Genomic DNA, 12,651 nt, shown 5'->3' with positions numbered 1-12,651 from the left:
CCTTAATCCTTATACTCTCAATTTACGTATTTTTGGTTTGGTTTGTTTTGGTTTTGGGGCCACACCCAGTGGTACTCGGTTTTCTCCTGTAACTCTGTGCTCAGAAATCACTCCTGGCAGGCTGAGGGGACGATATGGGATGCCGAGGATGGAACTCGGGTCAGCCACATGCAAGACAAGAGCCCTATCCACTGTACTATCACTTCAACCTTCAGTTTATTTGATTAACAGAAAATATTCCATTGTATCATACACTACATTTTGTTTATCCATCATTGTTCCACCTTTGTCTATCATGAACAGAGCTGCTATAAACATCCACACACATTTTTGTGAGACGATTTGTTTTCCATTCTCTTAGGAGTGGAATGATGGGGTCATGTGGAAACAGGAAGCTTAACCTTTTGAAGGACTGCCAGACTCTTCTCCAAAGTTGCTTGCAATGTTTCACATTCTCATTGTCAAACTTGAAATGTTCTGATTTATTTTTTATTTTTTATTTTTATTTTTTTTTTGGTTTTTGGGCCACACCCGGCGGTGCTCAGGGGTTACTCCTGGCTTTCTGCTCAGAAATAGCTCCTGGCTTAGTGCAACCCACAAGTAAAGCCTAGGGTAACATTCAAGCTCCACCGAGGGACCCACCTCGCTGGCTTGCCCAGGCATGTGGCCCCGGGAAGCCCTGGAGATCTGGAGCAAGGTGGTAGAGGGGTGCTGGGGTCACCCAAGTCCTGCACACCCCCTACGCCTGGTTAAGAAGGCCTCTGGCATGGCGGAGGCCCGCTGAACCCCATGCTGGTAGAGACTTCTGGCTCCCAGGAAGGAAAGAGAACCTTCCCTTACCAGTCTATATTTTCAATACCACGCAGGGGCACTAGCACAAGATACATTAATAGTTCTCACTATCATTGAATTATGTTTTTGTGTAATCAGAATGTCCATTTTGAACTCTGCCCTTTAGCACACCCCTACAAAAGATCATTTTTCTCTTAACTCTCTCACCCCATATCATCATTACTCCACATTTACCCTTTTTAACTTAAGTAGTGTAGAATCCTAAGTCACAGACCATAGTGGTGCCCTGGAGTTAACACCCCTCCCAACTATTCCAAAAGGCACAGAATGTACACGTATGTCTTTTCAACATTTTATGTGTGTTTTCTTTGACGGCTATAACTCTTGCTGAATATTTTCTTATACACTGAAGATTTCCCTTTTTTTTTTTTATCTTTTCTTCTCTTTGTGAACTGTTCAATAGGGAATTTGGTGAAAGAGTCCCTCAGTTTAATGATTGTTTGAACCAAGTCATGGGTATTGTTGGACGTGTTCTTACGCCCCCATATACTCCGATAACGCCACGTGGCTTTATTTCTTGTTTGCTTAGGCACATTAAAACGGGAAAATACTATACATACAAATAAGTTCTTATCTAATAGAGATGGGAACACACAAATCTTGTAGTGCAATGGGACCTTACCTTGAACATTGACATAATGACCTGGCACAGGCCTCAGAAGAATGGGCATTCTCCATTCACCCCTGATCTAGGGAAGACATCTACGAAACATCAAGGTTGTCTATAACATCACCTGGAGGCAATCCTCTACCAGGGAAGACCCTACCACTGCTCTGACATCGACCTACTCAAAAGAGACTTCCCTTAACACTGAGAAGACTTAACAACAATGACCTGCTTACTGGACTGGGCTTTCTGTATTGCCCCTTAATTGTGAGGTGAAACTAGATACTCCACACCAGCCTGACTTCAATGTAGGATGTACAGATTCCAGGATCTTTAATACAGAAACCTGATGCCAACAATAGAGATTACGCGAAAAATAAAACTGTATTGGCACTACAGACAATGACTTGGATTGAACAAACTAGTTTGCCTGGAGCCTAGAGTTGGTCTTGTGCCAGGAAACTTCAGGGATAGGGTCTCTTTGTATTTAGACCAAGGCTTTTCCTTTCCATGTCCCCCATATTTTGGTGGGCCTCTGCAAACAATATTTGCCACTCTTTTTTTTTTTTTTTTTTTTTTTTTGGTTTTTGGGCCACACCCGGCGTTGCTCAGGGGTTACTCCTGGCTGTCTGCTCAGAAATAGCTCCAGGCAGGCACGGGGGACCATATGGGACACCGGGATTCGAACCAACCACCTTTGGTCCTGGATCGGCTGCTTGCAAGGCAAACGCCCCTGTGCTATCTCTCCGGGCCCATATTTGCCACTCTAACACCATTTTTACTGTGCTCCTTTGGCTGTAACCCTTAAAAAAAAAACTCTTAAACTTTTGATGTTAACTTAAACCAATATGCATGTGCATGAAAATATAAAAAAAAAAAATACTATGCCTTCAATGTTTAAGGAGTCACATAAATTTCATGGCTTTAGATTGCTTTGTGTACTGCTAAGAAATGTTATTATGTACTACAATCTGGGACTTGTGGACAAGGTAATTGTACATGGGTTCTGCCTTATTTTTCTTAATGTTCTTTGACCAATATTTAGGCGTCATCAAGGGGATTTCTTCTGAGAACTCTGTTTATGGGCAATTGTCCTTCCACTGTAACTTTACCTTGTTTTCTTTGCATCATTGTTCTCAAAATTAAAAAAGAAAAAGAAAGAAATAGCTCCTGGCAGGCACGGGGGACCATATGGGATGCCGGGGATTCGAACCAACCACCTTAGGTTCTGGGTCGGCTGCTTGCAAGGCAAACGCCACTGTGCTATCTCTCCGGCCCGTGTGTGTGTGTGTGTGTGTGTGTGTGTGTGTGTGTGTGTGTGTGTGTGTGTGTGTGTGTGTGCGTGCGCTCGCACGTTTATATGGCTGTGCTCCTAGTCTACTCCCATCTCTGTGATCTGTTCCATCTCTGTTCCACTTCCATCTTTGTCACTTCTGACAGTGCCAGGAGTTGAATCCAGGTCGCCTGCATGCAAAGGTTGAGCTCAGCCCAATGAGCTATTTCTCCAAGCCCACATATTCTGGTTTCTTCACGTTAAAAAAAAGTATTGTGGGCCAGAGCGATAGCACAGCTGTAGGGCATTTGCCTTGCACGCAGCTGACCCAGGAGGAACCTGGGTTCAATCCCCAGCGTCACATATTGTCCCCTGAGCCAGGAGCAATTTCTGAGTGCAGAGCCAGGATTAACCCCTGAGAGTCACTAGGTGTGGCCCCCAATACCCCTCCCAAAGTATTGGAGTGAGGCCAGAGTGATAGCACACCAAAAGGTGTTTGCCTTGCATGTGGCCAACCCAGGATGGACTCAGGTTCAATCCCCGGCATCCCATATGGTCCCCTAAGCCTGCCAGGAGTGATTTCCGAGCACAGAACCAGGAGTGACTCCTGAGCATCGTCATGTATGACCCCAAAACAAAACAAAAATAATATTGGGGCCAGAGGTATAGTACAGGAGGTAGGGAGTTTGCTTGTCTTGCACATGGAGGGCCTCGATTTGGGTTTGATCCCTGGCATTCCAGCTTGCCAGGAGTGATTCCTGAGTACAGAGCCAGGAGTAACCATGACATCACTGGGTGTGTCAAAAAATTATGTGCGGGGCCGGAGAGATAGCATGGAGGTAAAGCATTTGCCTTGAATGCAGAAGGTCGGTGGTTCAAATCCTGGCATCCCATATGGTCCCCTGAGCCTGCCAGGAGTGATTTCTGAGCATAGAGCCAGGGGTAACCCCCAAGCCGTGTGTGACCCCCCAAAAAAAATTATGTGCAAAAAAAAATATTATGTGCTTGAATGCCTGAAATTTTGTTATCAACAGTTTTTTAGATCATAGTAAATAGATAAACCAATCTAAGTTTTGTTTTATTTTGTTTTTGTTTGTTTTTTGTTTGTTTTTTTTGGGCCACACCCAGCGGTGCTCAGGGGTTACTCCTGGCTATCTGCTCAGAAATAGCTCCTGGCAGGCACGGGGGACCATATGGGATGCCGGGATTCGAACCAACCACCTTAGGTCCTGGGTTGGCTGCTTGCAAGGCAAACACGGCTGTGCTATCTCTCCAGCCTTGTTTTTGTTTGTTTGTTTGCTTTTGCTTTTGGACCACACCCAGTGGTACTCAGATGTTACTCCTGGATCTCTGTGCTCAGAAATCTCTCCTGGCAGGCTCCAGGGACCATATGGAATGCCGAAGATCAAACCTGGGTCATATGGGATAATGGGGATCGAACTCAAGTTGGCCACATGCAAGACAAACTCCCCACCTGCTGTGCTCTGGCCCCTACCAATCAACGTTTAAGCAATTTTTTGGGGGGTCACACTCAGCTGTCATTGGAGGCCACTAGGGTCCCACTTGGAAGTGCTGGGGGGCTGGAATGCAGTGCCAAATATCAAACCAAGGACCTCATACATGCAGGACACATGTTCCACTTGAGCCACATCCTCACCCAACACAATACTTGAAGTTCAAAATGGGGTCAGAGAGATAGTACTGAGGGTAGATGCTTGCCTTACATGAAGCCAACCTGCGTTCAAATTACATATGACTTATGTAATTACAAATTACAAAGACATATGAACCCACAAGCTGGGCTAGGAGTGATCCTGAGCACAAAGCCAGGAGTAAAACCCAAGAGAAAGCCCTTAGCGCTGCCAGTGTGGCCCCTCAAAAAAACACAAAACAACACACACACACACACACACACACACACACGCGCGCACACACACACACACACACACAAACACAAAACATGGGCCCGGAGAGATAGCACAGTGGCGTTTGCCTTGCAAACCCCAAGCACTGAGTTGGCAATGGCCCCCCAAACTGAAATCAAGTAAAACAGACTGTAATAGGCTGAGCATGGGGCTTAGCGGTCAAGCGTGACCCTAGAATGAGGGCTTGGGTATAAGTTTTAGGGGCTAGCCCTGGAACATATTCATTGATTAATCAATTATAGTCATTTTATGGGTGTGAAATTCTATCTCTCTGTGGTTTGGTTTGCAGCTGAGAAGGAAACCCCGGCTTTGAAATGCTCCTGTCCTGTGTGATCATTTATTTGTTTTGAGTGTCAGTGATGGTTTTGGGGCTACAGACAACAGTGGTGTTCAGGAGCTCCTCCTGGCACAGTGCTTGTGGAAGGACTGTCAGTCTCAGAGGCCACTGAACTGTGCAAAGCTTGTGGTTCAGGGGCTGAAGAAGCAGTTCCAAAGATTAAGCACAAGCTTCCTGAGTAGGAGGTCCAGGAACAGGGTTGGACTCCAGACACCACGGATCCCTTTGTGCTGAGACTTCCCTGTCCCCTAACTTTTCTACTTGTTTGTTTTGGGCCCACACCTGGCAGTGCTCAGGGATTACTCTGGCTCTGCACTCAGGAATCACTCCTAGAGTGTAGTATATGAAAAAGTTTCCATAAGATGATTCTTGGAATTGTTGTATATAAAAGTGTTTCCTTAGGATTGTTCTGTGACTATTGCCCCACCTAGCCCTTCCAGGTGGGGCGCTGTGGAGTTGGCAATAAATAGCTTGATGGACAGGGGAGAGGGGTCCTTCTGTGAAAGCTGCTGGCTGCAGGAGGATTCTCTGGCTCTCCTTGCCCGATCTTTTACACCCTATCCTTCTTGTCTGTGTGGATTATTATTTGCTGCGGAGAAAATATTACCAAGGTCTTCCCCCGAAAGGGGACAAGGGGATGGGAAGTAATTTCTCATTCTGGGGACTTTTCTTGGATTCACAAATACCCAGCAAAGTTAACAGCGAAGATACATTACACTAGAGGACCTCGGGGACCATATGGGATGCTGGGGATCAAACCTGGCTTGCCACATGCAAGGCAAGTGCCCTATCTGCTGTGCTACCACTCCAGCCTTGACATTTTTTGTCTTTTTAGGACCATCCTTGGTGGTGCTCAGGGATTACTCAAGCTTCTATATGTAGGGATCACTCCTGGTGGGGTGGGATTTACCCGGGTCGGCTGCAAGCAAGACAAATGTTCCATCTGTCGTCCTATCACTCCAGCCGCCCCAGACTTACTTAAATCCAAGCACCTTAACAGCTATCCCGTATATGATTTTTCTTTCCCCATTCTGTGAGGGAAAGAATGATGATATGGGGCCGGAGAGATAGCATGGAGGTAAGGCGTTTGCCTTTCATGCAGAAGGTCATCGGTTCGAATCCCGGCATCCCATATGGTCCCCCGTGCCTGCCAGGAGCAACTTCTGAGCATGGAGCCAGGAGTAACCCCTGAGCACTGCCGGGTGTGACCCAAAAAGCCACAAAAAAAAAAAAAAAATGATGATATTCCTTGAAACACAAATGCCTTTTTTTCCTCAAGTAATTGAAACATATCTTGCTTCTTGTGCTTATGAGATCATAGCCCAGAATCCATGATCTCTGTATGGGTATGGGGGACTTCAAGTTGTAAAAGATCATGCTAGCTTATAGTTAACAGTGGGAAGACTTGGGCAAAATACTGCGGTAACCCTCCCTACCCTGGCAAGCCCATGGTCGCTCTATTTCTCCTTTTGGCTTCATCTGGAAAGTTCTATTTCTTTTTTGGGGGGAGGAGGGGTCCCATCCAGCTGCGCTCAGAAATCGCCCTTGGCAGGCTCAGAGGGGCCCATATGGGATGCCGGGATTCGAACCACCATCCTTCTGCATGCAAAGCAAACGCCTTTACCTCCATGCTCTCTCTCAGGCCCCCCTCATCTGGAAAGTCCTGACACACCCCATCTTCACTTACCCCTGGTGGCCCAGCAGGACACACCAAGTCAGCGGCTTATCTGTTGAGTTTAGAAATGAGCGCATAGAAGCAGCAGGCTGGTGTGCATAAAGAAACAAAGGAACAAAAGAACAAACGGGGGTGGGGGGTGGGGGGACCCCACCAAAGTTGGAAACCTTCAGCTAGCTACATAGACAGAGCTAGGCGGAGGCGGCGCCTGGGGGGGGGTAGGCCTGCATGACCATCCTCGGATACCGCCAGAGGGCGCTGAAACGCCGGGTCGCGAGAAACCGTCCGGGGACCCCGCCGCCCCCAGTAGGATCCCAGGCCATGTCCACCAGGAGGTCGAGCCCGGCATCGGCCCCACGGCAACAGAGGCCCGGACCCACAGCAGGGGCGTGGCCAACCACCACCACGCCCACTTTGGTCACGCCCACCCGGCCACGCCCACCGGAGGCCCCCGGCCGCCGGGCGGGCGGAGGCGCAGAGCTGAGCGCGGGCCCCGGGAGGCGATGGCAGCGCAGCGGATGGGCAAGCGGGTGCTGAGCAAATTGCAATCCCCGTCGCGGGCCCGTGGGCCCGGGAGCAGCCCCGGGGGCATCCAGAAGCGACATGCACGAGTCACCGTCAAGTACGACCGGCGGGAGCTGCAGCGACGGCTGGAAGTGGAGCAGTGGATCGACGGGTGCTTGGAGGAGCTGTACCGAGGCAGGGTGAGGCGGGAGGAGCCGGCTCGGGGGGGAGGGAAGTCTGGGGGGGTCCCCTAGTGGCTGCAATAGCTCCTGGGGGGGTCCCACGCACCCAGGACTCCTGCCCCAGGGCCAGGCGTGCAGAGGACTTTGGAACTTCTCAGTGTCATCCTGCATGAAGACATAGTCTCTGGTATCCAGAGATGCGGCCTAACATCTGGGGAGGGACAGTGGTCAGGCATAGGGGGGGTAGGTGGCAGCGTTGGGGTACTGGGAGGGACCAGAGCGAAGGGAGTTTTCCTTGCACATGAGGGGGTCAATCCTCGCATCCCATATGATCCCCCGAGCACCACTCCCAGAAGGGATTCTTGAATGCATTGCCAGGAGTAACTCCTGAACATCACCAGGTGTGTCCCAAAGGAAGATGGGGTCGGAGAGATGGCATGGAGGTAGGGCGTTTGCCTTGCATACAGAAAGTCGGTGTTTTGAATCCCGGTGTCCCATATGGTTTTCTGAGCCTGCCTGCCAGGAGCGATTTCTGAGCTTAGAGCTAGGAGTAACCCCTGAATGCCGCCGGGTGGGACCCCAAAACAAACAAAAATCAAAGGAAGAAAGGGTAGGGAGAGAGACAGGTGAGATCCTGGTGAGGGGAGAGACACAGAAACTCCTCCCCCCCCCCCAGAAGTGTGCACAGCAACCTGAATCCATCTTGCAGGTAGGCATCCCAGCCAGGACACAATCCTTGAGGACATTCGCTGTGACCCTAGATTCCAAGAGGTGTTTTGGGCCCCGGAGGTGCCCGATTCAGTGATACAGCCATGGCCTTGCTGAGGCTCACATGGTACAAGAACACTTTGGGCCTCTACACAGCTGTGTCCCCTGTATCCTGAGCAGGTCCTGCTCATCTCAGGACAGGATTGGGGGGCGGCGTTCCCTCACTTCAGCATACTCTCTTCGAGGAGAGAGATGCTCGCTGCAGGCTGCATAGGAGTTACAGTTAGAACGTGGCCCATAGAAAACATGTCAGCTGGGGCTTGAGATAACAGTCAGAGGGCCTTGCACATGGCCCAGCAGATTCCATCCCCGGCAGCACATAGGGTCCCCTGAGCTCCGTAAGGAGTGATCCCTGAGCACAATCAGGAGTAAGCACTGAACCCCACTATGTAGGGCCCCCAAACCAACCCCTCCAAAAGACAAAGACTTCAGTATCAGATGCACTGAGGCCTGGCTTTGTTTTCTTTTGTGGGGTGGGTGAGAGGCCATACCTGGCCATATTCAACAGAGGTAGCTAATCTCCACCCAACTCAGTGCTCTAGGGGCCAGCCTCTGTGGGGCTTGCTCCTAGGGCTGGAACCTCATAATTGTGCCTGCGAAGTCACTGCTGCACCCTTCACAACCACCTCTCTCCACAGCAGGGCATGAGAGGGCCCAGCCCACAGCTGCAGGCCTTTTACATTAGGCTCTGTTTTGTCAGTCACACTTGGTTGTCTTGTGTGTTTATTTTTTTGGGGGAGGAGGGGGTCACATCCGGCAGTGCCCAGGGTTTACTCCTGGCTCTGTGCTCAGGTATCACTTGGCAGGGCTTGGCGGATAAATGGCGTGTTGGGATCAAATCCAAGTCAGAAGTGTGCAAAGCAAGAGCTGTATGTACTATTTCTCCAGCTCCTTGCAGTCACACTTGGTAACACACACACACACACACACAATCACACACACACATACATGCACGCATGCATACTTCTAAGTGCAAACCCAGGGTCTGAAGGCACAGTAGACCTGGGCTCTAGCAAAGGCGGGTGAAGCATGGCTGCCCCTAGCATCTGCTGAATCCTGTAGGCTGATCAACCTACCATCTCAGTAGTGGTGTGTCCGGGCCGCCCTTGGCCCACAGTGTCATACTAGGATAAGGAGACAAAGCCCCTCAGCCAACCAGCTCCCACCCAGACAAAGGCCTGTGGTGCTGGTCAGGGGCCCTGGAGGCGACTGCCGAAAGCAGAAGGAGCTGTGGACTGAGGGCTGGGTGGGGCCCAGGAATCTGGGGCAGGGTCTCCCAGCTGAACTCCATCCCCTACAGCCTGAGACAGCTGCCCTTGGCCTTCTGCCCTGGGAGGCCATTCTAGAAGCCCCTGTCTTGGCACCTGAAAGTTGGGTTCCTGGTTCATTCCACTCCCTACCCCCACCTGGGAAGGAAATCTTGGTGATCGTCTCTGGGCACCCACTGGGTGGTACTTTGACCTCTGTCCCTACCCCATGGCCTGGCCAGAGCCCTGCTGTGTTCCCTGGGGCTTGCGTTATCCCCAGCAGGCTCTGGTCTGCTGGCTGCCCTCCCCAACCTAGAGCTGAGACTTTGCCTTGAAAGGGCAGAGCCGGCCTCTCTCCTAATCCCAGAATTGGACATTCCAAGGCTGTGCTAGGCCTGTTTTCCACTTTGGGGACTGGGGCCAAGGGGTAGACCCGTGCCAGCCCCGAGGATCCCAATAGGCCCAGGAGCCCAAGCACCGGAGCAGCAGCCAGGCCTCTGTCAGCCCATCTGCCACCCCTCCCCCGGCTCCCAGATGTCCTGTGTCCCTGGTGCCGTCCCTGACTGTCGCAGTATTGCTGCCAGCTGGCCCCGGGCGGGCTGGGGACAAAGGCAGGAGGGAGGGGATGGGGCCGTGACGCCCTCTGTCCCCTCAGGAGGCCGACATGCCTGACGAGGTCAACATCGATGACTTGTTGGAACTGGAGACTGAAGAGGAAAGGGGCCGGAAAATCCAGGTAGTGACTAAAGACTGTGCACCTCTTCCCCGGACCACTCAGTCTCCCCCAAACTTCCAGTTTTGCTGGCTGACTCCTGAGCACTCAACTCAGCACCACCAGGCCCTGACCCCATGGCCTCCTACTTCCTAAGTCCATCTCTGCTCCCTTCACCCTCAGAGCCTGGGGTGCTGGTCCCTATTTCCCCAGAGAGCAGACTGAGGCAGGGAGGGGTTCCTTTACTTACTGGGTCATGTAAGCCTGGGTCACCTTGCTCTTGTCTTTTATATTTTGTTTTGTTTTGGGGTTACACCCAGCTCTGCTAAGCACTTCTTCCTGGCTGTGCTTAGGCATACTGGGGATCCAACCTAGGTCATCGGTGTACAAGGCAAACACCTCCAACCCCCACTGTCTTGCTCCTGGAACTCACACGGTGGGGGGAACCCTGTGCCCCCTCAGTCTCTCTGTCCCAGATTCTGTTCCCTGCTGTGCATCTTGCTCCAGGAGATGCCAGGCACTAACTCTTCTCTTTTCTGTGGGGTGTGTCTAGAGTCTCCTGACATCCTGTACGAACCCCACAGAGGTGAGTCCTGCACGCACCCCCCGCCCCCCTTCCAGGCCCTGTTCTGTTCCATGTGTGTGGTGGAGTCTCTGGGGAGGACAGAGACCCACAAAGAGAACTCGGGGAAACACTGTCACTTGCTGCCCTTCCCTGTCACGGAGCTTCTCTTTTGTCCTGTCCGCCACTGAGCTCCACAGGGGTGGGGTAGGGGGTGGGGTGGGGTGTCCCCATCTGTCTCCTTTTTCTCTCTGCTCCAGTCGGCCAGTCCAATAACCCTGGTGACTGTCTACCCCACCTCTGGGCTCCCCAATCTCCAGGGCCCTGAAGCAACCACCCAGCCCCTCCCACTTCCTTCCCTGCTTTAAAAGGGAAAAATATTCATGTTTCTTCGAGCAGCTCTGGGCTGCTTGAGGGACAAACGTCATCAGGGCTGGCAGCTCAGGGTCAGGGAGGCCGCGTCCCTGGGGACCCTCCTGGCCATCTCCTGGTCTGAATCAAACCTTACTGCTCAGTAGCTTTATATTTTATATTCTCTCTCTGTCTCTGTCTCTCTCGGGGGTGGGCCCATCCTCACCCCTTCCCACCCTCAGGACTTCACCCGGGAACTCCTGGAGAAACTTCGAGACCTCCACAAGCACCCAGGTCACCGCCAGCATCGCAGCCCCTCAGCCGAAGGCAGCCCAAGACCCCCGCAAGGCCAGAGTCCCAACCCAGTCTCGTCCCTGTGACCCCCCAGCTGGTTCATTTTTAAGTTGTATTTAATGGATTCCTAACAATGACTCCACGCGCTATGGCTGTTTTTCCTCTCATTACTGTGGGCTTCCCCCACCCCCTGCACCCCCAGCTGGCGGGACAGATGGACGCCAAGGCCCTGTGACCTCAAGGCCCATCCTGCCCAGCCCCCACTCTGCCTCTCTCTCCTGCAGGGACTCTGTGTGTGGGTAGGTGGAAGCTGGCAGACGTACCCCACTATGTCCCCTGATGCTGCAGCATATGATGGAGGGTATTGGGCTCATGTGGGGGCCCTGCATAGAGTTGACCATCCCAATGGGGAAGAAAAGGCTTGTACCATGGCCCCTGAAGAGGATTAAAAGCAAGTGTGCTGGATGGGCCTAGAAGGCGCAGGGCCCTGGGAGCATAAGGAATCTTAAGGCTATTTCCTGCCCAGATGCTCAAAGAATCCAAGAGGGCTTCCTGTAGGAATTGCCATTGACACAGGGTTTTGGGGAGGCATAGGGCTTTGTGTGCGGTGGGCACGCATCCCTGAGGACTCTGGACTCATGCATGGGCAGCGAGATTGACTTTGGAGCTGATTCAAGAATGATATTGGAGGCTGGATTAGGGGAAGCCCCAACTGGCTGGATTAGTCTTTTGCTTGTCTGGAGGTCAGAGGTCGCAGGGGTAGGCTGGGAGGATCGCAGAGGCGGGACTTGTGCCTCAGAGGTGCCAAGTGGCCTCTTACCAAAAGCTCTGAGAGCCAATGGGGAGTGGGCCCCAAGATGGAGTGTCTTTCCCCAGGACAGAGTCCCTCTTCCATCTTGTCTCTGCTGACTAATGTTGGGGGATCAGGTGCCCACCTGCACCCCTTGCTATCCTGAGGATCTGAGCTCCATCCTGGAAGGATGAGAAGAGGCCTGGTGAAGAAGAGCCTTCAGGAGGCCCTGGGGTGCTGTGCAAAGGCTTCCGGCACCCCTTCCCAAGAATGGGGGCTCATTGGGGCCTGAGCAATGGCACAGCGGTAGGGCATTTGCCTTGCACGCACTGACCTAGGACGAACCGCGGTTTGATTCCCGGCATTCCATATGGTCCCCCAAGCCAGGAGCGATTTCTGAGCATCACCGGGTGTAGTCCAAAAAAAATTCAACGAAAAGAATGAGGGTTCAGGGATTCCTCTTCCCTGTTCTCTGCCCAGCTCCTTTGCTGTCCTGCTGAGCCTAGGAACCTGCTTTCCCCTTTGTGGATAAAGCTCAGGACCTCAAGCAGGTCCTGGATACTTTTTGAGCC

General features: G+C 51.9%; 1 protein-coding gene across 1 annotated transcript; it reads left to right on the top strand.

Annotated features, from left to right (window-relative positions):
• Positions 1–7,124: 7,124 nt before the first annotated feature.
• PPP1R14A (protein phosphatase 1 regulatory inhibitor subunit 14A) lies at positions 7,125–11,438 on the top strand. The gene is made up of 4 exons (XM_049786677.1): positions 7,125–7,373; positions 10,026–10,106; positions 10,636–10,668; positions 11,238–11,438. The coding sequence occupies exons 1-4, from the start codon at positions 7,173–7,175 to the stop codon at positions 11,373–11,375; spliced, it is 453 nt and encodes a 150-aa protein (XP_049642634.1). The 5' UTR covers positions 7,125–7,172; the 3' UTR covers positions 11,376–11,438.
• Positions 11,439–12,651: the final 1,213 nt, after the last annotated feature.

This window comes from Suncus etruscus, chromosome 14, assembly GCF_024139225.1.
Source record: "Suncus etruscus isolate mSunEtr1 chromosome 14, mSunEtr1.pri.cur, whole genome shotgun sequence".
NCBI lineage: Eukaryota > Metazoa > Chordata > Mammalia > Eulipotyphla > Soricidae > Suncus > Suncus etruscus.
This window is presented reverse-complemented; position numbering and strand designations above follow the sequence as displayed.